The sequence below is a fragment of the Lineus longissimus genome, chromosome 3 (assembly GCF_910592395.1).
Source record: "Lineus longissimus chromosome 3, tnLinLong1.2, whole genome shotgun sequence".
NCBI classification, from domain to species: domain Eukaryota; kingdom Metazoa; phylum Nemertea; class Pilidiophora; order Heteronemertea; family Lineidae; genus Lineus; species Lineus longissimus.
Window position 1 is genome coordinate 18,910,122 of NC_088310.1, and position 24,890 is coordinate 18,935,011.

At 42.3% G+C, this 24,890-nt stretch overlaps 2 protein-coding genes across 7 annotated transcripts in view; both read right to left on the reverse strand.

Moving 5' to 3' along the window:
- Window positions 1-370: 370 nt before the first annotated feature.
- LOC135484107 (bifunctional glutamate/proline--tRNA ligase-like) lies at window positions 371-18,731 on the reverse strand. Of its 3 annotated transcripts, XM_064765228.1 has the most exons (33): window positions 18,641-18,731; window positions 17,768-17,852; window positions 17,555-17,654; window positions 16,895-17,051; window positions 15,135-15,268; window positions 14,755-14,861; window positions 14,231-14,357; window positions 13,703-13,895; window positions 13,395-13,566; window positions 12,638-12,762; window positions 12,421-12,529; window positions 12,138-12,222; window positions 11,800-11,859; window positions 11,402-11,512; window positions 10,878-11,014; window positions 10,400-10,607; window positions 10,156-10,268; window positions 9,864-9,975; window positions 9,376-9,531; window positions 7,258-7,473; window positions 6,687-6,902; window positions 6,275-6,517; window positions 5,817-6,016; window positions 5,652-5,703; window positions 5,265-5,474; window positions 4,775-4,927; window positions 4,437-4,538; window positions 3,972-4,127; window positions 3,257-3,451; window positions 2,764-2,937; window positions 2,073-2,233; window positions 1,606-1,749; window positions 371-961 (listed from the first exon to the last, which is right to left on the reverse strand). In XM_064765228.1, the coding sequence occupies exons 1-33, from the start codon at window positions 18,681-18,683 to the stop codon at window positions 805-807; spliced, it is 4,713 nt and encodes a 1,570-aa protein (XP_064621298.1). In that variant the 5' UTR covers window positions 18,684-18,731; the 3' UTR covers window positions 371-804. The 3 variants fall into 3 exon arrangements, with proteins under 3 accessions (XP_064621298.1, XP_064621300.1, XP_064621301.1); XM_064765230.1 differs by lacking the exons at window positions 16,895-17,051; window positions 17,555-17,654; window positions 17,768-17,852; window positions 18,641-18,731 and adding an exon at window positions 16,323-16,338; XM_064765231.1 differs by lacking the exons at window positions 15,135-15,268; window positions 16,895-17,051; window positions 17,555-17,654; window positions 17,768-17,852; window positions 18,641-18,731 and adding an exon at window positions 14,996-15,033.
- A 2,812-nt stretch (window positions 18,732-21,543) lies between these two features.
- The window catches only part of LOC135484108 (protein trachealess-like), a 68,922-nt gene continuing 65,575 nt past the window's right edge, over window positions 21,544-24,890 (reverse strand). For all 4 annotated transcript variants that reach the window (XM_064765233.1, XM_064765232.1, XM_064765235.1 and 1 more), the window contains one exon: window positions 21,544-24,466. In XM_064765233.1, coding sequence (XP_064621303.1) covers window positions 23,112-24,466 — 1,355 coding nt within the window. In that variant the 3' untranslated portion in view covers window positions 21,544-23,111. The remainder of the gene's footprint in view (window positions 24,467-24,890) is intronic.

Sequence of the window (24,890 nt, forward strand, 5' to 3'; positions counted from 1 at the left end):
TGGTTAGGGAGGTTGTAACAAGGAGAGAACGGCCTCTTTCGGAGTTAAGGTCAAGGTTGTGTCTTGGATACTGCAAACCAGTGTCCAATACCTTACCATGCCTCGGGAATTTTGACTGCCTCCATGTCAATGATGTGGTCTTCCTCAAAGTGTCCCAATCGATCACTGGAACGATGCAGATTCCTCGACAATGGCACGACTGGAGATGCCTCCTGTCGTGGTTGTGACAGTTATTACATATCATTTTGACAACAATCAATTTAATATGTCACAGGTGGTCAGTTTCTCTGCAAATTAATGGGAATCCGCCGTTGAAATATATCCCCACTTTTCCTTTGAGTGTCTGGACAATGAAGCAACCAAGATAATGTATAGCATATCTTTTATTCAAATCTTCACGGTGGCTAAAGATATCGGTTTGCCTATGAAAAATACATGCTAACATGGAGAGGAAATTATGACACAAAAGAAACATACAGAAGATTCGTTCATTTTGAGGGACGCAAGGCCCGCATCTATCATTTTCATCCGATTGTAATGGGAGGGCCTTGTTTCTATTGTGTTACAAAGGTAAACCAATACCTTGACCCACCATGAGGGCAGTGAATTCACTGAGACCAACAGGCGGCATAAATTCCTGATATGCCTAAGTATTATAACAGCTCTGTTTCAAGAACACAGAGGTAGGGGATTATTAAACGTTTTATAGACATTCCAAAAGTCTAATTTGTCCGGGTCACATAGTCCCTCAAGCATTTGCAGAAAGTTGCTTTCCAGTAAACTATCCATCTGTGTTGTTGGTTGTTAATAACTCCTTCCAAACATGGTATAGTACTGAGGCTTCTTCTTGCAGTCGGGATGGACACACTTCATGTTGTCCTTGATCTCGCCAGGCTGCTTGAACGGTATACACAGTGACTTGGCACCCATGGCTGGAGCTCCTTCTTCAACCACGACGTCCCTGGAGAAGAAATCATAGGAGAATGGTATGAAATGCAACAGATGCAAGAGCGAAATCATCAACCCAGCTTGCCTATTAGTGTCCATGGCTGTGTTATCAAAGTTAGCACCAGATTAAACGCCGCGGCAAGATTTACTGTTTGTTGTGACTTGCTTTTGTGGAGCCGGTCTTTAGTTTTGACTAGTTTGCATCCTCCAACTGCAATTGTGAAGTTAAAATCCCACAAAGTCGCACTGTGGCTGCTCATGTGGTGGGGTTCTAGACAACTGTCTCACATGCAAACTTCCACCCTTTGGCAGTAATGCTGCTCGAGAAAAAAGGAAGGGGTTTATGCCACTCAAAGCCAGCAGGCCTGAAATTGGACCAGACCCGTCAACCAAAGACAAAGCGGTCCAATTGATGTAAGATATTGTAGCGGTTTCCAGGGTGGCCCTCCCAGCTTACAGCCTAGGTGTGCAAACATATTATGATATCAAATTACAAAACGCTGAAAATGTCAGTTTATCTTTAAAGGTGATGTTTGCCTGTACTTCAGCCAATGAGGAGAAATACCTCAGGGGTTTGTGTGCAGGGCTGAACAACCCATCATCAACCAATGATTTCCTCAGGATGCCCCTTAAGGGAAACCCTTCCCAATCACTTACTTGGCACTGTCCTTCTTGATCTTCTCCTCACAAGGGACGTCGCCACAGAACGGCGCCATTATGATCTTCTTGTTCTCGAGGGAATCGCAGAAATCATCCCACGTGTGCGAGACGACGAGGTGATCATCCAAGTCCTTCTTGGCTCTGTAAAGAAATGAAGTGCAATATTGAGAGCACTGTCTTACAAGGGAACGAAAACAAAGACAAGGAAAAAGCTCTTGGAACCCGACTCTTTGCAGAGGGTCGTGACGATGATGTACAAAGGCGGTCTGGCACAGCTTGGCCTCAACTCATGGCTTCTTGATGCTGCCTAATCTGCACAGATACCAGAAGTCTCCTTTTGATCAGACCTTCTTGATTGATGTTAAGTGTTTCAACACCGTCCGACAAGATTTGTGTCCTTGATTATTGGTGGAGTGCTCCGACTGGGAATAAGATTATAATTTACTGTCGCATGAAGTACTCACTTAGTGTACATGTTGGCTTGGATTGTCTCCAGAAGATCGTTGACCTTCTTCACACAGCCATCACGACTGATAGTCAGCTTTTCAGCTGTGTCTCGTCGCACAGCAACGAATTGGTTATTCTTGATATCACGTGGTCCCAACTCGATCCTAAGTGGGACACCCTAATAAACAAACAAGATGATTATTAGTTGTGGCTGTGCAGTAGATGAAACAGTTAATAATAATAATAATAAATTGTTATTTGTAAAGCGCCTGTATCACTTGAAAGAAATGTTCACCTGCGCTGGTGAGCTCTATTGAAAAGAAGGGTCTTGAGTTCTTTGCGAAAGGTTGAGACATCCGATGTAGCTCTCAGGGTGGGGGGAAGAGAGTTCCACAGTTGAGGTGCTAAAGTGGCAGTTAAAAGGTGCTCCACAAGATTTACTTTAAAATATTTGAGAGAGATCGGTAGAGGAACATGAAAGGCATAACTATAAGACAGATAAGGTGTACCTCAAACCCTGTGCAGCTTATTAAACAAATTAGGTCTGGGAATGTGGCTTTGAACACAGCGCTTCGTATAAGGTTGTGATTATGATGCACAAAGGACAAAGCACAGACTATGAAATTGACAAGACACTCAGTCTGTAAAGTTAACTCCAGCGTTACTGACAAAAGTTGTTTTGAATATCCGGGCCCTGATCCTGCCTACCTTGAGTTCCCAGTGATTGAACTTCCAGCCAGGAGAGTAGTTGTCCCGATAATCACCCTTGGCCCGGACACCTCCATCGATGAGTGTCTTACACATCTCCTCGCAGGCGGTCTGAAGCTTCTTACGGTCCTCCTCGCTGCTGCTGGCTGTGATGCCACATGGAACAATGATCGCCTAAATAAAAAAACAAGGAAATTCAACATCAAGGGAAGTCAATCTGTATATGGGGCTCGGAACCAAGTATCGTGAACTATTCCTCGAAAACAGACAGAACACCTCCTTCTGTTAGTGAAGGTAGAGTCAGAGACTAAACTCCGGGACAGATGCCTTACACTTGTCCCCATAATGAAGAACAGAGAGGACTACTGCCTGAGGACACAACAATGACCACAAAATACTCCGGGCTAACTTTGTACTAAAATTGACTCATTATCTAACATGCATTTCAAAATGCAGTACGCTGAACACGATATAAGTAAGTAAGTTGACTGACCTGGACATTAGCAACTTTAGGTGGTAGAACCAACCCGCTGTTATCGCCATGAACCATGCAGACGACACCGATAGTTCGGGTCGTCAAACCCCACGATGCCTGGTGCACGTAGCGCTTCTCACTTGTCTCAGGATCCTCAAAGACAATCTCGAACATCTTTGAGAAATTCTGTCCAAGGTAATGAGAGGTCGCACCCTGAAATTAACAAAGAAGAACATTAGGAAGATAGCAATTTCACTGATCTGAGTGATTCTCCTGTGTTTGTTCTCATATTTCAGTGATGGCCAGGTAATTCTGTCAACAGCCATGGCAGGTCACATATATTATTTTTCTAGTTTTTTTTATTTTGCCTTTAATATTTTCTCACAGAAAAACTACTCACTTTGATCTCTGTAACTATGACACCTCTCATCTGAGGACAGTATTTGAGTCTTAAGAGTGTCTTTAACAGAGACGTTTTATCGAATGTCCAATTCAAAGGAGGATGTGAAGTTCAGCAACCTTCCTAAGGGACACCCTAAAAATTCAATTTGATGTTGCCAGGGATGGCCCAACAGCAAGAGGCCACGGTACAAGTATCTTGCGGCGACCAACTGTGTCATCATCATCATCATCATCATCATCAAACATGGCGTGTTGGCCCAGACTTGGGCCTTTGCCATGTGATAATGTGACCTTAGTTTGCAGGATCATTCAATCTTGATGTTTCACTCACCTGGATCGCCCGACCGCTAGCTGAGATGTACGCCTCAACTGTCGTTGTGAAGTCTCCACCAGGGAATTTCTCCTTCTCAGTCTTGCGGCCACGGACCACAGGGATGGCCAGCAGCTGCTCATAGACTTTGGCATACAGCTCCAAAATAGTGTGAACCTAGGAAACAAGAGGTTTAAAATATGTGTGTTTATTTTCATACGAACAAATCCAGAAGAACTGTGCAGAAGGCTGACATGCATACGATACATTTAAAAGATGACTGATAATTATTGCAAAATTCAATAACTCGCCAATAGAGTAGAACCTCTCTATTAAGAACACACTCGGGACTGACAAGTGCTGTCCTTAATAGAGAGGTGTCTTGATTAGAGAGGTCAAAGTGAATGAAAACTACCACTTTGGGACCAATAGAGAGGTTGTCCCTAATAGAGAGGTGTCCACTAAGGGAGGTTCCACTGTACTTACAAAGTCGGAAGATTCTTGTTTTGTTGCGTGCGCTGTGTGTCCTTCCTGCCACAAGAACTCTCTTGTCCTCAAGAAAGGCTGTGGATGCTTGAATTCCCATCGCTGAAGATAAATGAGGCATAAATATATCATATAGCGTATCAAAATTTAATTTTTTTTATGATTTGGAGAAGTTTTTCCATATTTTCAATGGAAAAAGACTTTTTGAGGTTTCTAATTATTTCATGAATCTAGGTTATTTGCAAATACGTAAAAATATAGAAAGCCAGTTTATTTGTAAAATCAGATTTGTACCTTAGAAGTGTGACAGCTAAAAATCTGTAAAAAATAAAACCCACCACAATATTGCACCACTGGTTAAGTAGAATAGGCAGATCTCGATGTGATTTCAACCACTTGGCATAAGCCGGATACATGACAGTCTCACTGGTCGGGCGAATGGCTATTGGTTCCGCCAACTCGGATTGTCCTGATTTCGTCACCCAAGCAACCTGGAAACAGAGAACAGAATTGCTTATAGACACAGCATTGGCATCCTTGCCTAAAGAAATTGCCACTCCGCCAACGAGAAAGTCTCTTCAGAAATTTCGCTGGAGACTGTGGTCACCTTTCTCACTTAAAGTGACTTGATTTGGTGGAAGCAGTACTGTGTCAGCAGGGGTTATCCAATTTATAATCTTAAAATTAACCTGACTTCTCTACTGTCTGACAACAGAGCTGTGGCTCCAACAAAACATGCATATTCAGACTGAGCTGCACTGTGTGCTGAAGGGACCAACAATGAAGTCTGGCAATGATAACTATCAATCATATTTCAATGCCACATACCTCCGGGGCAAAATCTGCTATATGGTCCTTTTCTTTCTGTAACGCCTGCTGTGAGACAAACATGGGGAAGTAACAGTTCTCCACGCCAAGTTTCTTGATGTCCTGGTCGAAGCAATACTGGATCCGTTCCCAGATACCAAACGCCCACGGACGCAGGATGTAGCAACCGCTCACGTCATAGTACTCGATCATCTCCGCTTTCTGAATCACCTGGAATATTATGGTATAATTTGGTCAGTTTGTTGATTTGTGAATGGAGGTATCAAATACGAAAATGCAATTGAATGAGGCATATACTAGTACTTCATGATGGACATACACCAGGCTCATCTATTCATTTCCTGATAATTTTCCCCCCCGACTGATTTTCAGTAGAATAGTTCTTACCTGTGTGTACCAATCTGATAGGTTCTCCTCCTTGGTCGCTTCCAAACCAAGTCTGAAATACAACAATACTTTCATTACTAAACAATAGCATTATGTCAGACTTGATGTCACAGTGTTCGGCAGGGGAAAAAACGGCAATCGGAAATCGGAAATATCATATCCCACCTTGTCACTTTCTTGATCTCTCTTTGAGACTCCTCATCTTTTTTTACCACCTTCTTCTCCTGGGCCTTGGGTTGTTGCAGTTTCTTCTCCTTCTTCCCCTTCCTGGCTCCACCCCCTCCAGGGGTTGCATCAACGCCCGTCAGAGTTTTATACTCTGCCTTAAGGGCGAGCAGGGTGTCGACTCCCTTCTGTACCGCCGCCTGGAAGAAAATTCAGTCACGTTGGAGCATCTAAAATACTGGGCTTACGGAGTGGAAACATCAGTACGTCCCACCTCTGAGGACTAGGATCACAATCCTGGGATACTCATGTGATAGAGTGGGTGAGTCCTGGGATACTCAGGTGATAGAGTGGGTGAGTGGGTGATAGAGTGGGTGAGCATAGGTTTCCCCCGGGGGGCCACTTGAGGCGCGAGTATCTTAGTACAGCCCTCAAGGGTGCCGCAAGCATGCGTTTACCTTATCTCCTCCTTTGCTCTTCAGGTCCCTGACCGTCTCCCCCTGGGCCTCAATCTTCGCCTTCAGTGCTACAGCTTCCTTGCTCTCAGTCAAGGCAGTGGCACCACCTGTGGTCGTCTCAGTTGGTGGCGCCGGCACTGGTGCCGGACTCTGACCTGGTTTCCAATCCATCCCGGTAGCTTCCTTGTACTGAGCTTTCAAACTGAGAAGGACGTCAACTACTGCCTTGATTGCCACCTTATCCTGAAAGACGGGGAGAGATATGTGAGATATGTTATCAACTTGAATGAGATATTACAAATATAATGCCACGCCAAAAGACACAATTCCATACCCACTTCTGTAGGTACGAAGTTTGAACGAAAGAATCCCTGGTCCTAAATCATCTACTCTTCAGACAACAATAACTTACCTTAGTGTTGGCTTTCACCTCTCGCACTTTATTTCCCTGGTCTTCGATCTTTTGGTTAAGCTCTGCAGGGTTGCCACCAGATGGGGCTGGAGTCTTGGCTGGGGGTGGGTTACTAGGAGCTGCCTGTCCTGGCTTCCAGTCTTGGCCTGTCACCTCCTTGTATTGCGCCTTTAGACTGAGGAGAACATCAACTACAGCTTTGATGGCAGCTTTGTCCTGGGAAAAAACCACATTCGATGTTAAGACTACTGGACTATGAACAAATGACGACAGATTCTAACAAGCCACATTCAGGTGACAAATAATAAAGGCTTAGGTGTCATCCTCAATTGGCCATATTTCATGTTTTCCATTGGCAATTCAACATTTTCACAAATGGCCTTAAATTAGAATAGGTGTCCCCAAATTTCTTAACTTTTAGGCCTCAAAAAGGCATTCACAGCTCACTTTGATTTTCAAAATGTTGGAGCAAAACTTCTGACATTGTCCCTTTTACCAATCCAACCCAATTTCATTCGTGTATTAAAACTGATGACACAGTCAAGTTAGTATTGACCAATCAAGTACCCACCTTGGTGTTGCCTTTCACCTCTCGTACTTTATTCCCCTGGTCGACAATCAGTTCATTCAATTCTTCAGCATTGCCACTGGATGGCGCTGGTGTCTTTGCAGGTGGTGGGTTACTGGGAGCCGCCGCTGCCTGTACTGGTTTCCAGTCCTGTCCCGTCAGTGCTTTATACTCCTTCTTGAGTGCGAGAAGGAGATCGACAGCAGCCTTCGTCTGCTCCTGAAAGTTTACAATGAAATGTGTCTTACAACATAGGAGATATGAGATATGGGCCTTTGCCAAGCCACTTAACAAGACAAGTACAGCAGAACCTCTCTCAGCAGACACCGGTCTATCAAGGACACCACATTGGCTGAAATTCGACATTTTCCCATTGAATTTGTCCAATGTATAGTCTGGTATAATCTGAGATACAAACAAGTACAGTGGAACACCCCTTTAACGGACACCTCTCAATTAAGGACAACCTCTGTATTATGGACACTAGTTTTGGTCCCAAATAGGTTGTTTTCATTCAGTTTGACCTCTCTAATCAGGACACCTCTCTATCAGGGACAGCACTTGTCCCAAGGGTGTCCTTATTAGAGAAGCTCTACTATTCTACACAACAATGTACACTAATCATAGATTGGTAAATCAAAAGACATAACTAGTACTAATTGTGAAGACACTAACCAAGGACACTAACTAAACACTAACTAACTTGGACACTAACTTGGACACTAACTGGCTAAACTTTAGAATCCCCGATCGGAAATGACGTAGTTTGATCGCATTCAACTATAAATCCATTGAACAGTGGTGCTTGGTTAGTCAACTGATGACCTTTTTTTGGGGTGTGATCGGGGATTGTAAACTCGTTCCCACTAACTAAACACAGGGAAAACACGATCCTAATCAAATAGTGATAAATCTAAATCTAAATGATTATTCCTTTATTCATTAACTTACTACTGCAATCAGTGCAAACGACCGAGATCTCAAACCACCAGCTGACAACGTGGCTTACAATGTACTACATCTGATAACAACACATGTCTCGATATAAATACATATCAAACAATTGGCAAAGAATGTAGGTCGCATGGTCACATGGCCACTGTGGGAAATTTAAACCCATTCATGCTGGTAGTTCTTGAGACTGAACAATGGGTAATGGTGTCTGGGGGTTTATTTTTAGCAGGGTGTTGTATTCCTGGGTCTAAGTGTACAGATAATAGGTGGAGCCAGTTGAGCTTCACATAATCACCATGGTAATTATGATATTGTATACATGGCCATTAGACTTAGCAAAATATTCTGGCAAATCTCTTTCGACCTATAACTGGTATATCTATTTGAATCACCACTCGTAAAGTGTTTTGTGGTGCCTCGGACTAAATTCTATCAGTTCGATATGCCACTTTGTCTGAATAGGAATGACACATGTTCTGGGAAAAGAGTATTAAAGGGGGACTATATGCAGGAGGAGAGGGGCTAATATGGCCATCTTTAAGTGACTAGTATACACAGTAAGGGCCCTTGGTCATGTCAGACTCTGCACTAAATATATCCCTCGGATAAGCGAGAATCATTTCGACGTACTGTGAGATGTCAGAGACCCCTATTGGCGGCTTTGTGTAACTTTATCTTGCCTGCCTAGCTGCTGCCTATATCATCCCTTTAACACCCTTTCAAAAGGCAGCGGTGTACATGCAGCATAAGCGACTGTTCTGTTTGACTGAATGTGTCAGAGCATAGCTTAAACTGCTGAAAACTACATCCTAAGTACGGAGATGAGCATGGTGTACATCGTGTCAACTACTGGAAGGATCACTGCTATTCTAGTCTTGGTGTCCTCGGGCAGAACACTTAACCAAAATGAGACATAAAGCTGAAGTTCATGTACCTGGTGACTGTGCCAAGGAAGCAAAAGACCCCATTCAAGTGGCTTGCAATGCACTCCTCTCTCCCTGACCAAATTCAGCATCACTAGGCCAATAAATCTAACTACCTACTGGTGCAAAACTGGAGTGATGTGCATGTATGCTCATCCCACCTCGGAGGTGAAATATTCCCTAGCAAATAACTCCTAAAATTGCACATTTTCAGAATACATGTATATTGAAAACGAGGTCCTACCTTTGTTGCACCTTCTGCCTTGATCTTCCTGACCACATTGCCCTGGTCCGTAATCTTGATATTCAGCTCGGAGGCGCACGTCGTCCCTGGCTTGGATGGTGGCTGCTCTTCCTGGGGACTCTTCTCAGCCGCCTTGCCCTTCTTGCTCTGCGCTTTCTGAAACGTCACAAGTGAGAAGTCATTAGCCTTACAATGAACACCTTGATAGCTAGTTGTTGGTTCCCCGACTGGTCAAGTTCAAGTGAGCACCTTCTGGTTGCTCCTTGAAACCCCTGATTGATTTCTGTGGAGACCGGGGTAATAATTTGATATCCCACAGCGCTTTAACAGTTTCATTACTGAGGCGTGCTATATAAATGCGTGACATTATTATTATATATTATTTGTGCTCAAAATATTGTCGAAATTGATAGCTGAGATTGATTCTTTTGGAATCGATCTGAAGTTGCAAATGGAGCCACAGGTAACTTCTTTGAAGTTGTACGTACCTCTTTAGCAGACGCTGCATCCTTGTGCTTGGATCCTGCTGTGGGCATCTCTTCTTTCTTGCCATCGGGGATGTTAAACAGAATACACGGGCTGGCTTTACCAGTGTAGCGGCTGCAAGGGACAAGAAGGTATATCTCAGTTCAAGGGGTATGCCGTTCGTAATAACTGATGGTCCAGGGAAATAGAATGCACATGACTAAGTTTTTAACCCATAAGTCAGAAGGCTGACTTCAGTATTGTTGGGTTGACATAATTAGACGAAAGTTCAAATAAACACTTTAGGCAACCAACCTGATTGGTTCATAAGGCTGGTCGCAGATGTAGTAACCTCGTCTCTGAAGCTGGATAATGTCGCCCTTCTTGAGAGAAGCGAGCTCGACGTCACCGACCATAGTGTACTCTCTCTGAAATGGTATGAAAATGAGAAGAATGAATTTATCAAGGTCACAGTAACCCTCATTTAGATTCAATAGCACCCCCTACAAATCCGTAGCAACCCAGAAACCTAGACACATTTTATAACTACATAACTTACCTTTGAATCATAATTGACAAAGTCCTTGAAGTTCTCATCCCTGCCTAGCACGCCCTTGGTGATGATGTGGTCGAAGTGGACACACAGGGCCGGAGTGAGAGGACACTTGTCTGCGTCAGCCAACCAGGTCACCTTGGCCGTCTTCTTGAAATCCTTGTTGTCAAGGCTAAGGTCGGCGTTGACCGATTCAACTTTGCCTGATGCATCCCTGGAGAGACGAAAGTATAGAGAAAAGATGATTATTTGCTGTACCCACAAACTAAACCAAGTGACTGTCTTTGGCATGGGAGAGGAGTTTATCTTATAGCAGCTGTATGTTCGGATTAGGCCTAGTTTTTTGTCTGCCCTGGCATAGGCACCAGGTACAAGAGACCACCAGCTACCAGTAAAACCACAAAATTCCAGCAATACCCTTACATCACCAAATCAAGCAGATCCACAATTTGAAATTATTCCAAGAGCGAATTCTTCCACTCACCTCTTGACCTCCTTGATGAGGAGATTGCCCCAGTTGATGAACGTTGCATTCTCGCCAACGTGCAACGTCTCCGCATCTGCCCCATCGATGAAGATGGTCGGCGCAGTCCAGATCTCCTTCATGCCAATATCAACATTCTGAAGACGAGAGATTATTAGAGAGAATTTATAATCACGACTTGAGTGGATTGCTGCAACATCTTTTTGGCAGTATTTCATTCAAATCTTGCCATGTGTTTGCCACGGCAAGTCCCTAAATTCCAAACAAGTTTAATCCCTGCCCCCTTAGATTTAATCCAAGATGAAGCCGGTGATGATGATCTAGAAAGGCAGTATTTCTCGCACTTTGGAGTTTCGGGAAAACAATTGGAAACAATCCCTTAAAGGTTGTGATGGTCAGTGGTTTCAACTCCTTTGTGCGTACAGCATGCACATTGAACAAGTTGAGCTGTTGTGGATGTGCAATGTGTCTCTCCTATTTACTCTTCCGCCATGGAAAGGCAGCCAGTATAACTCGCTTCTTACCTTTGGATGTTTCTGTGCCTGACTTGAGGAGACCGTGGCCCCATTAACATGGACAGGGATCAACTCATCCTTAAGTAGCGCCGTATATCTCGGGGCGATTGGGTCAATCACCTTGAAACAAAGAATGTCAACAAAGAATAGAGTTAAGTCCAAAACAGGCTTGGCAATGTGCAGCAACTACTTGTACCCCAAAGAGCCAAACCTAACGGAACGTGTATTTCATGATTTGATGTCACAGATTTTGCTGAGCTAAATTGAGATTTGATGTATTGTGGCTCCTTGCCATGCTGTGATTACTCTTTGCTTTAGCTCTTGTAACAATAGTTGTTGTCAATTTTGATTCATAAATCATCAGAAATTTGCCCACACAAGAAAAATGCCAGACTTGCGATAGTTACCTTTTTGTTGAAGGCCCAGATCTTATCCCATTCCATCATCACAACAGACCGAGAGCCACCCTGCAATGAAAATGCCGGCAAATAACTTTCAACGCCACACAGCCTGACTAATCAGTAGCAATTAAGCTAAAACTGTTATAAAAGGTTTATCATCCAGACAATTTTTTTAATCTCTACGAAAATTCACATCAAGGAGTGACACAATTGTCAATAGTTTTAGGTGCGAACGTTTCGGAATCAAGAACAAGTTTGTCAGAACGTCAAACAGTTTAAAATAAAAAGCAGAAAATCACCTGAATGTTGGAAATAAAGGTACAAACAAAGGATCCATATCTTACCTGTGAGACAATGAACTGTTTCAATCCCTCAACAGTCATACCCCTTCTCAGAACACCTCTCACGGTTGGGAAACGAGGGTCATCCCTGCAAAATCAAAGTACAGATGATATGGATATCTACATGAAGGTTGGGGTGGGGTGGGGTGGGGTGGGTCGGGGTGATGGGGATTCTTGGCTAGAGTCGAAATGCTGATGCTTGGAGATTGATCCGGCACTTCATGAACAGCCAAACAAAAACTCACTACCCAGCAAAATACATGTAGAAACATGTAACAGAACTTACCATCCATCAACCAAACCCTCGTTGACAAACCATGTGAGCTTCCTCTTCGATAGGCAAGTATTCTGTAAGTTCAGACGACTGTACTCCCAAATGTGCGGTCTACGCAAATCTGAAAATAAGGAAGAATTCCTGTCATCGCGATGCCCATAATGCTTTAGAAATGAGCAAAGTTGATGCGAGTAGTCCTGTAAGAGAATTGACCTGTGCAAATACCTACTCAGAGCATCAATGAACCAGTAGTACTGTGCATCCCTGTCGTGGTACTCAGTTGTCCTCAGGGTATGGGTCACGCCCTCAACACTGTCTACTATCGGACAGGCAAAGTCATATGTCGGGTATGCCCTGTAAGGAAGAAAGCAAACAGCTTGTAAATCTTTGGTCTAGTGTGTTACATCAAATGAACAAGAATAACTGCATTACATTACATTACACTACATTACAAAATTTGTGTGGGGCGTCTATCCACCGAACAAATCGTGCTCAAGGCGCTGCCCCCTCAAAGTGCCTCACGTACAGCCAGGTCTTTAACTGACATTTGAATTTAAGGACATCTGAAGCATCCTGAATATGAGATGGGAGTTGATTCCAAAGAGATGGAGCGCAGGCACAGAAAGCCCTGTCGCCAAGCGAGGTCCCAGTTCGTTTTGGCAGCAACTTGACAGAGGATACTGACGACCTCGTGTGGTGAGTGGCCTCTGCAAGTGGGAGTTTTAAGAAGCCAGGGGCTAGTCCACGAAGCACCTAGGAACAATGGAGCAGCACCTTGAAACTAGAGCAACACTCCCACAATAATGGGGTAGCGGACTTCTCATCAATCTCTTCAGACAGTGGAGCGAGCACGTACCTCCTCACGGCCTGTGCAAACACTGTTACGACAATGCCAACTACAGATGACATCACGCCCAGGTACGAGCTAACAGAGCCAACACGTGACACTTCTCTTAAAATATTTATTTTGCTGTAAGCAGACTCACTTGTACTTGTCTCCCGAATGGATATGGGGTTCGTTCTTGCACCGGAAGATGGTCGGATCCCTCATACATCCAATATTCGACGACATCTCGATCTTGGCCCGGACACAGTACTTGGAACCGTAATCGCTCCCTTTGTTCATCTCAGCGAAATTCTTCAAATTTGTCTCAATACCTTGGAAAGAAATTTCATAATATCAGGAATATGCTAAGTTACAGAAAACATCGAGGGCTATCCATGATATTTTTCTGGCTCAAGCCACTTCAGTTTGCGAGTAGGAAAATCAGGCAAATCAGATCAGATGACCTACTATTGTCCCTGTTCTTGGAAGCCACTCTCTCATCTCTCTCTTCCTTCATCTTCTCTGGTTCAGTGTCGTCTGCGTACGCCTTCCCATCCCTAATCAGCTTCTCGCAGCACTCCATGATCAGCGGGAAGTGATCGGACGTACGTGAGAAATGGTCGTATTTGATACCGAGGAGTGCAACGTCCTCCAGAATCACCTGCGAAAGAGATTTATTGTTAATTAGCTGTTCTCGGTAGAAGTGTAAGTCTATTACCAACAACACTCTGAATTGGAACAGAGAGCTACATTTACCCTCTAGTCCAAAGGAGAACCAGAATGGGATGTCAGAGTGGCCAACCGATCTTTGAAATCTTTGCAAGTCTACAACTGTGTTCTCAGCTCATTGAGAACAACATCAACAAGGAATCTGAAGCCGATTTTCCCTGGACATGCTGGATTCAACTCAGTATATCCAACCCAAGATTTCAGCAAACAAACTAAGCCTCCACCCATAAAAGACCCTAATGCCCTTTTGACATAATTTCAACTTACGTCTTCAAAATGAGCATCCTCTTTTGCAGGGTTGGTGTCGTCAAATCTCATTATGAGTTTGCCTTCGAACGTCTGCTGGTAATACTGGTTCAACAGGGCAGCTTTGGCATGTCCAATATGGAGATAACTGAAACAACAAAATATTGACGTTATTTCTAAGATATCTACTCATAATTTGAGGGGTTCACCGCACCAGCAACTTACATGAAAAGGGATGGTATTGGTTATTACAAGCAACTTTCTTAGATCTAAACACGCCTCACGGTCATTTGCCCTTTGGGAGCCAATCCAAGAAGGCGTTAGGAAAGAATTCTTTCTGGTGTATGTTCTGCCTAAAGATTTTAGGAGAGACTGGGTAATAATGTAAAGCGCTTTGAGCGGGCGAACAGCCTGGATACTGCGCTGTATAAATCCCAACATTAAATTAAACGAGGCAAACAACAGGCAGGTAATACTGCACCCTTACGAAATAAGAACTATAGAATATCAGTTTTCTCGCGACTAATGAGAATCATTGGGCTTACCCGCTAGCCTCCGGTGGGAATCGGACCACCACGTTGCCTTTTTCCGCTCCAGGAAGGTCAACAAACTTGCCGGCATCTTCCTGTTTCTTTCCACTTGCAGGACTTGGCTAAAAGGAAAAATGTGCTACACTTTAGAAAGATTTTAGAAGGCTTTTGCAGCAAATTAAAGGATTTTCAGCACTAAGAGTATCGTAATCTTAATTTTTTTGTTCAATTCATATCAATTATCACAGAGCTCTACCTCCTTGGTCTTGATCTTGGGCAGCATGTTATTGACCGCTTGGAAGGCTTTTGCAGCAAATTAAAGGATTTTCAGCACTAAGAGTATCGTTATCTTAATTTTTTTTGTTCAATTCATATCAATTATCACAGAGCTCTACCTCCTTGGTCTTGATCTTGGGCAGCATGTTATCGACCGCTTGGAACTTGTCTTGGGCGCACAGGAAGTTGTAATATCTCGCCAGATGTCTTGGTGCTTCACCCTTGGTGACAAGGGAATGCCATTGGTTATTACCTGCAGAAAATACAAATTACAATACACATGAATGATCAGATCATGGAGCAGCACAATTTTTCGAGATCTACCAACCATCAAGTGCAAAAATGTGTAAAATCCTTGGCAAAAAAGTGTAAATTTACACAGAAAGTGTAATAGTTGAATCTTCTGGTAATTTTAGCATGACTTTAAAACATTTCTGTAGAGTAAAAGTGTAAAACTGACAAGGCCTAAACAGGCATGGCAATGTGTAGTAACTACCCCTAAAGTCTAGGCAAAGTGAATGTCTACCAGCAGCAGCAGCACTTTAAGTTTTTGTTTTCTTTCTAGTCTACATGCATGTAGTGTATGCACAGTTTTGCAGTCTTCAACGAGTGACTCAGTCATACTCGATCAAGGTAACTTCAACCATTAGTACAAGACCATGGAGTCGACCAACTGGAGCATGTTTCTGATCTACATGTATTTGACCAAGGAAGTAGAGCACTGTAGTTAAGCAGTGAGTTGGTACATGTATGGTGGATTGTAAAGTTATTGGCCTACAAGTAGCCAGGCAAGTGAGCACGCTCTCATTTATGAAAGTGTAGCTTGTTTCATTCTCAGCTTAACTGACCAATGGAAGGTTTGGGCAAAGACAAACCAGAGCCCAAACAAAAACATGTGCGCACACTCAGAAGGCCTTAGCAAAGATTAACTTCCTTCAGATGATGAAAAGCCACAGTGACCCTATGTTACAGGTGAAACGTGCGAGTGGTCATCGCAAAACATAAATTTGTTGAAATTGTCTTGATACAATGCTCAGATATATAGATTTTTCAAATTGAATGTATCACATTGAAGCCATTCAGCAGTGAACAGCTTCGATTGGTCTGCCCCATATGAAATGTACATGTAAAATTCTAATGAATGTCAATGACACGAGAAGGTTCACAGAAGGGAATACAGGGTTGCCCAGAATTATTTTCCCTCACACAATGGATACACAATAGAACTCTATAGTGCAAGGGAAAATAATTCTGGGCCTCCGTGTACAAATATCCAAAGGATAAGGAGTCACCGAATAAATACAAACCACAAGAAGATCCAAAGTATAGAATTTTTCTGATTTTTACAGACAATATTTAGCACTCTCACTTTTCAGTCCACTCAAGTACAGAGTAATGGCTCAAGGTTAGCACCCTCACATTTTATATTTCATGGGACTGATGCAATGCCCCTATTTAGCATGCAATCAGAATTAGGTATGCTAATATATAGTAATAATAAATGCATAAGTATTGGTGACATATTACATCATACACATACTTGCACTTGCTTGATATGAAATGGGGTCAAGGCCAACGAGTGAAAATGAAATGAATAGTATAAACTTACTAATTGTGTAGTTCATCGATCCATGATGTCCATATGTATGTAAAGCCAACATTTTGATTTTGAACTGGATATCTTTATTTAACTAATGTGTCTAAATTCTCTTTCCAAAGATATTCTCTCACCAATGAGACCTCCATGTACAGTAGGCCTCCCACGACCTTGCTCTCGAGCCCCAAAGAATGCAGACAGAACATTTACGACAAATGGACTACAGTCCATATACATTCTTGATTGTTAGCAATAACTTGAAGTGACAGAAAATGCGCTTACCACGTAGGCTCCCCCAGACTGCAAAGTCAGCGATGGTCACATCATGACCGACCAAGAACGTGATTGGGCCAAGGACATTATTCAGATACGCAACTGCATCGGCAAATTCACTTTGACAGCTCAAACGGCGAATGCTGAAGTCCAACCAATGATCAACCTGCAAAAAGATGAGAATACTGCTATTATCAATAGAAGTAAGATCAGTGGTATAGTGGTATAGTGGTTGCAGCGCCAGGCTCATAATTGGGAAGTTGTGGGTTCAACTCACAAGTGGATCAATGCTTCGTCGTCTTTGTGTTCTTGAGCAAGACAGGTAACTCAGCGTTGCTTTATCCATAAATAGACGAATTCAAAGAAGTTTGTTTTGGCGCTGACCATCTCACCTTGAACGAAGGATCGCCGTGTCTCTAGGCATTGTACTAAGTCGCTTAGGCCTTCTGAGTGTGCACATTTGATTTGTTTTGGCGCTGATTTGTCTCCTTCGAAAAGGCCCATGAGAGGTAAAGCTGAGGTTCCTAGTACCTGGTGTCTGCTTGGGCAATTAGAAGTCCCAAATATTTGAGAAATGTGAGTAGCTGGGGATGGACTCTTCCTCCGGCCAAAGATGGAAAGTACTTATTTCAAAAGTATCAATAATACTATAGTAAACTGAACACATACCTCACTCCTTGCCAGAGCTGACTGACCATACAGCCCAGCATCAGGCACGAGTCTACTCAAGTAACGACAGATGGAAGTCACAGAGTCGAAACTAGCATCGCTGAAAATGAGAATTAGTTTTTGTTTAAACTTCAACATCACCAGCAGACTCAGTGTCGCAATCAAGAGAAACATGAGGACGATAAAAAATGGATGGCGATAATATGAATTTACCTGTTGGCCTTGAGAACCGTAGTAGGGCCTTGTTCAACCTTGACATCAAGTTTACCCTTGAGATGCTCAACAAGCAGAAGAACACCTGAAATTGATCAATTATGTCTTTATAAATCGGGTTAATATATATGCACAGAAAACCTTCTTCAGATCATTAGGAGCTCTGGAAGAAGGATGACCAACGTTGGGTTGCTGGTGTTGACAAACAAACTGACAATAGCTTGCTGCTTGGTCGTCAGAGTCTGACCACTGGGGCGATCTGCAGTTTGGGCCGATGTTGACGAATCGATGCTGCATTCTCTGGAGAAAACTGACGATTTTACATCTTGTCTTGTAATATACCAGTAGGACTGATGGCGTCCGCAATTATTTTGGTTGTCATATTACAGCGTACTTGTCACATTCGACTAAAGCTTGGCTATCCATCCGGATCACTCCCCACGTAGCTACACGTAATGCAGCAGGACTTAGGTGCTATTTTGCCCTAGGTTCGAGATGCACTGACATGTCCACATGACATGTTCATCATGATTCATGTTGGCATGCCGGCTCCGACTAATTTACATACAACTTCAAGTAGAATATAATATGTGGTCAGAGTTTGTCTGTTGCTACGTTTATGTCATGGCAAACTCCATTTACCTGTACAAAGGATGATAACAAAGTAGTATTCTCATCCGACCACCAACATTAACTCTGTCCGAAAATAGAACAAGAGGTCAGGAAGAAGGCCATGAAGAACGCACGCCGGCCGTGTAAACGATCAACATTCATTTGTCGAACAACACATTATTACTAATGATCTCATTCCATAAGATGTAAGATAGGATAAACTCCGGCTCCAATTGTTTCAAATTAAACGTTTATACTTACCAACGGGTAAATTCGACTTATTAACAACAACGTTCACAGTCATTTTACTTATAGACTTTATGCGATTATTTCATCAGAAAGCGATTTGGACTATTCCCAAATAGTTACCAATTGGTATAATTTATGCATGACGTCACTTGCGTGACCATTAATTTTGACGTTCTCGGTGTAGCAGTTTTATATGTCCCTTGAAACAGTGTCCTTCCTATTGAATGGTGACCAAAACTGGCTGCTTTGGGAATCAAGAAAAATTGTGACTGTCTGAGATACGAGATACAATTCAAACACGGGCAAAACGTGTAATTGTTTTCACCATGGGTCCCAAAACCTGCTATCTTTGATAGAGACATTTCAAGATGAACTGAACGTTTTGTATAATTTGATGTCATAATATCAAATAATGATAAACAATATATAATCACAGTGGTTATTCTGGATAGAACTAAAACGAGAGAGGTTCGCTCATTGTTATAGAATATGCGAATATGATAGAGGGATTCATACTGGAGATAAACCATTCAGTAGGACTCCCTGAGGGAGGGATTCATGAGAATAAACTATTCAGTAAATATTCTTTCGGTTGTGGTCATCAGCCGAGGTAGGAATTCACCCCTAGGAAAACCGTGACCATAAAGAAGTCCATTGCAAGCAGACTTGACCTAGAAACATCTTGGTGGTGCTGCTTTCGGCTACTGGAATTCAGTGGGTTGATGTGTCTGATCCATTGCCTCATGCCCACAGTGGTGTGATCAAGTCAGCATGTGATGTGGACAGACTGCTGTCGAAACTTCCTATGACTGTCTGGAGATTAAAGGTCTACACTGTTCATTGAATATTTGAAATTTGTAATTGAATTTGAAAATTTCAAATTGTGTATAAAATGTGTACAGAATATAAATTTCAGCATTGCCGTATACAAATGCTATCAATACCTAGTTTTAGCAAATTTATATGCATAATAACTGCACTTGTACAGCATTTTGTATGACTGCATTTCTATTTGCCTGGACTACCAGTAATAATGAACGGTATACCCCTTCAAACCATTTATTGAGATTAAACCATTTAATGAGTTGTGGTCATCTGCTGAGGGAGGGATTCACTCTGGAGATTAAACCATTTACTGAGTTGTGGTCATCTGCTGAGGGAGGGATTCACTCTGGAACAGTGAACTGACGACCTTTGGCAAGTCACTTTATTCTGACTGACTGTCCAAGGTTGGGTCCTTGGCACGAAAAAAACAAAACAAACAAATGATGTGAAATATTTCATTTTAATATGTAATTATCTTCATTCAAACATACATGAACATAGCAAATTTCTTCCAAGTAACACTGGCTTCAAAATGCCGACAGGAAATATTATGCAGACCAAGACAGAATTAGACACTAATTTAATTCATAATTTGAGACTATATTCAGAGGACTATTTAACTGTACAGAACACTTTACATTACTTTAGAATCTTTTAGCGTGAAAGCAGCAGGGGCTACCTGATATGGCTTCCAATTTCTAATCAAGCCTTGTTTCCATCACTATTCCGCAACATCATTTTGGTGGTATCCTAGCGATTTGGTGTATTCAAACAACTTTGTCCACGGCAGGGCCGATCCAGGAGTGAGCATTTCACATAAAACAGGCCAACGACACTCAGCCATCCAGTTTCTTAGAAATAACTTAACATGTAAACATAAGATTTATAAGCACTCATGGATTGGCTGTGGGCAATAATGGGAAAGCGCAAGACACCCAGAATGCTTGAGCAAAAATTGGTGTCAGACTATGTCAAGAACATCAGTACCAATTCAAGAGCAATTCAATACCAGGAACAGGAAGAAAAGAATCATCCTTTTATCTGAATACTTTGTAGAAGTAAGATTAACAACATTACAATGAGTATGCAAACAGTTCAGAGTGATTTGGATGTACCCTCATTTGTTCATCACTCTCACCAAAAATCCCAGCATGAATTAAAGTATCTCACTGATAAAGTTAAGGATGTACCAGTATTTGAAAGGATTGAGCTTTATTTTCTATATGCAAAATCTCTGCTTAAGAACTTTTATACAGCAGTGCTGGTGCTTTATATGCAACCAAAACCTTAGGATAATCTTATAGACCTTTATGAATAATTCACAAAGATCAAACAAATGCTTTTGAAGCTAAATAAATACAGCAAATGCAAATATATTATCATTATTATGCTATGAAGCATCAGCTCCCATTTCATGAGAAAATAAATCTATCAATTCAACAAAAAGAAAGTTAAGTTTGACATCACTGTCCTCTCAGAAACAACAGCCCAATTAGCCCAGGAACACTGGATTTTAACTGGCCTCGAAATACAAACGATTCACAATCAAACTTATCTTTAATATCAAGCAAAGCGAAGGTGCTACGAAAAACGGACGATTTTCATCGCTGTGGCCTGAGACATATGGCCATGACAATATGCTAAATGGTTGTGATTTAACCAATTGACAGACAATCGTCATGTTGTCATGATGACCTCCCAGGTCGCAGCCATAGAACCCGCTTATTTTTATGGCCCATAAGATTTTCCAACTTTCCAACTTCATAATTTCAAGAAGCTACAGAAAATATCAGTCTAATTTCACAAAGATTACCCTGGTGATTTCATTGAAGCAGACGACATCATGCTAGTTGTAGGACACAAAATCACTAGATACTTGATATAGATGTGTTATTATTGAAAAAGTCCCTGCACAAGTTTTCCCAGGGCAAATGCTGGGGAGTCAAAAGCAAGTGGTTTATTTATCACTTTTCCGTGCTGCCTGGTTCTCATGGTGAAAGAATCCAGAAGCCGGAAAAGGGGGGGGGACTTGCATTGCATTTCTCACAAAAGTTCTTAGGTTCTCAGGGGGGGCGTCCGTCTGGTGCGCCCCCCCCCCCCCCCTTGGATCTGCGCCTGACCACCATCTGAGTGTCAGTCATGCCACAAATGTCGTGGTGGCTGTATTTCCAGTGAAAATGTTGCAATATGCAGTGACACTCTCATGTTTATGATGCAAATCAGGCACTTTTGCCATAATTGGGTAGTTGTGATATTTTGCTTGAAATATGTGTTCAAGTCTACCATGGTGAATTCGTTGTTTACAGCTAATGGGCACAGGTGTATCCAAAGAACACAAAACCATCCAGTATCATTTCGAAATCAAATCGGGGAGGGGTGTGGTTGCATTGGCATAAATCAGTTGTGTCATGCAGTCTTTTGCTTGCATGCCACGGGTATCGTAAGAAATTACATGACGACTGCTGCATGACTCCCCCAGCAATTACCCTGAATGCCCTGCCAATGATTCGTTTATGTCGTCTCAAGACATTATAATATGAACAATCATATAGATTATATTAAGTAGCAATTCACATACAAATGGGCAAAGATATACTGGCAACATAGTTAGAATTTTCGACGATACAATAACATCTTTCTGTACAGCGATTCACATAAGATTTACCGTGTATGGCTCAAGCTGTAGGGTGGGAAATGTAGAGGACAATTTCACCCCATTCAGGGCCAATGGGTGATATGAATAAAGACTAGTAAATGCTTTTATCTAAAACTCCATGTACATTTACACTAGGCCCTTCTGTACAAAATTGAAGTAAAAGCATTTGCTCGATTTTATTCATATCAGCAATTGTCACCCCATGTTACGGTGAAGCTTATGACAGAACAGATTGGAAGTCTGAGGCAGTGATTACGACCGTCTTTCGCTAGAGGATGGTTGGAATAAGGTTGTGACATTGTCTCTTGTGTCTCGTGGATAATAGGTGCACACCTCTATCTTTGCTCTATTTGCTGACAATCAATATAGCAATTTTTTCAAAAGATAAAAACTTGGACAAACATTAGACAGTTAAGAGTACAACATTATGCAAAATACATACAGAGTTGAGTATATTTTACAATGGTCATACACAACCGAGTTAGATCCACAACACTGTTTATGAGGTAACCGTTGAGATTAATGACCCTACAGAAATCGAGTCAAAATGGCACTCGTCATGACCTACGTAGGACTGAAAAAAAATCTTTTCAGGAAACATAGAACTATAGTCTGTTTCGAACTACATATCACTGTCCTTCTGAATTTTGGTAAAATCTTCAAGTTATTTTTTTTCATGTGCATCTTAAAATTTACCTTCATGTAGTTTCAATTTTGTATTTAGAAATAGAGCTTACACAGGCCAATGCACTATTGGTTTGAAACAGCAACAACATAATTACTGTAACAGTTCGATACCTTTTCATTGAATATCAACAAATTATCAATTTACCCATTAAAATGTACTTTTTCAGCAACTCGGAACATCAAATACAGCACCGCAAACTCTTCAGCAAACTCAATTTAAAAGTCAGTTTTAGTGTAGTATTAAAAATCATTGAGAGTTTGTGCTGACTTGCTGCATTTAGATGCATTTAGAATGGCACCTTCCCACTGGACTCCTCACCAAGATGAAGTCTTCGCATGTCGGTAGTGTTCCTCCATGGCACTAGGGCTGTTACTGTGGGCGTAAGCCCCCGAGTATGAAGAACCAGTCCGATAGAATGCTGCGGTCTTGCTATACTGACTACCATTCCTATCGTACGATGAGTGTGCGTGAGTCGGGCTAGGGATAGGATACACGTGCGGTTTGAGGGGAATCTGACTCCCTGTTTCATTCCCATACAACTTGAGTTGGTTTGAATTGCTATCCGTATAACTTGCCGGATCAGTAAAAGAAGACTGATACTTATCCTGCGGTGAGACCGAAGACGGTGGGGTTATACTGTATGGTTCATGAACACTAGAATTATAAGACGCAGCTAATGAATAAGCACTACCAGGCTGACTCTTTGTCACCACCGAGAGCTGCGGCAAGCTGAATTGTGATTGGTCCTTGTATGCTTCAGTCCCCGGCGGTGTTAACATGCTATTTTGCATATCACCATAATACTGCGGACGGGACTGGTTATAAGTGTTCATGCGGATGACAGACTCACGATTAGCGTATAGGTGGCGTAGTAACGTAGACGCGGGAAGAGTTTCAGGTTGAGGCTGCTGCGAGCCGATCCACTGAATCGTAGACCGCTGCTTGGCATAAGAACTCGATGAATAATCTGTTGGATATGTGGCAGATTGTTGATCTGCGTCTTGCGGATAGTTCGGCAGATGTTTGTTCATAACCTGTTCAAGGTCGCGGACCGAGGTCGACATGTTATTTGAAGTGGATCGTTGCCAATCCTGAGTATTCTCAGCTCCTGAGGTGACGGCATCCATTGGAGATATCCGCGTTGCAACAGACGTGTTCATCGCTTTGACGGATAGATCCTCCGGCGTGGGCGACGACATCTTATGTGCTGAATGAGTATTCTCTTCGGTAGTCGTCGGCAGATTTGCCAAAATCTGAGCACTTTTAAGTATAGCACCATTTTCAAGGGGAGGAGATACCGACTTACAAGCAGGCTCACCATCCCGTATCCTTGAATTATAGTCACCATCAACGCCATTTTCCTCTGGGGATGGGTCCCGTTTACGTTTTCTCGGCCGTCCCATTTTGCGCCGCGAGTTTTTGATATCACCTTTGTATTTCTCACTAATGTCATCAAGGTACCCTACAGAACCGTTCTCCGCTCCGAAGTCACTACTGTCAATATCGTCCTCACCATTCTGATAACGATAATGATCCGAATCTCCCAGGATTCCACTCTCCTCTACCAAGGAATGTTTTGATTGGTCTCCGCTCCCACTCTGGTCCACATGGTCAGCGGCTTTGTCTCCGCTTGTCTTGGTATTTTTGTCTTTCGCCACATCATCAGCAACTGTAACGATGATGCAAAACAAGAATTAAAATCATAGGCCAACGACTTTGTGACTCATCAGCAATGAAAAGGTCAGTAGTAATGTTCATATGAAGAGTCAAGTTGCAAAACCCACTAAATCCACTCCAGGTCTTTTCAAGTTGACGCAACTTTTCTGCTGTACGCAATACTGGTTTTTGCAATACTGGTTTTTGTCTTATAACATGAATTTCAATAGAATTTTGTTGGCTTGCAATAAAATGCCACAGTAGTCTGATCTGAGATACTCTCAGCTTACTAAAGTTATCCAAATTTTTTTCAGAATGGCTTTTAGTGGCCAGCTTTTGCATGTTGACTTTTCATACTGCATTCACAAGAAAAGCTTTGAGGACCATTTCCATAAACTCATTATGCTTTAAGATGTCCATAGGGAGACATACTATTA

Coding starts and splice junctions, on each gene's coding strand:
- LOC135484107 (XM_064765228.1), bottom strand. CDS start 18,683: ATGACTGTGAACGTTGTTGTTAATAAGTCGAATTTACCCGTTG. Junction 12,223..12,420: donor GAGGGTTTGGTTGATGGATG/GTAAGTTCTGTT, acceptor TTGATTTTGCAG/GGATGACCCTCGTTTCCCAA. Junction 9,532..9,863: donor ATGCAGCGTCTGCTAAAGAG/GTACGTACAACT, acceptor GTGACGTTTCAG/AAAGCGCAGAGCAAGAAGGG.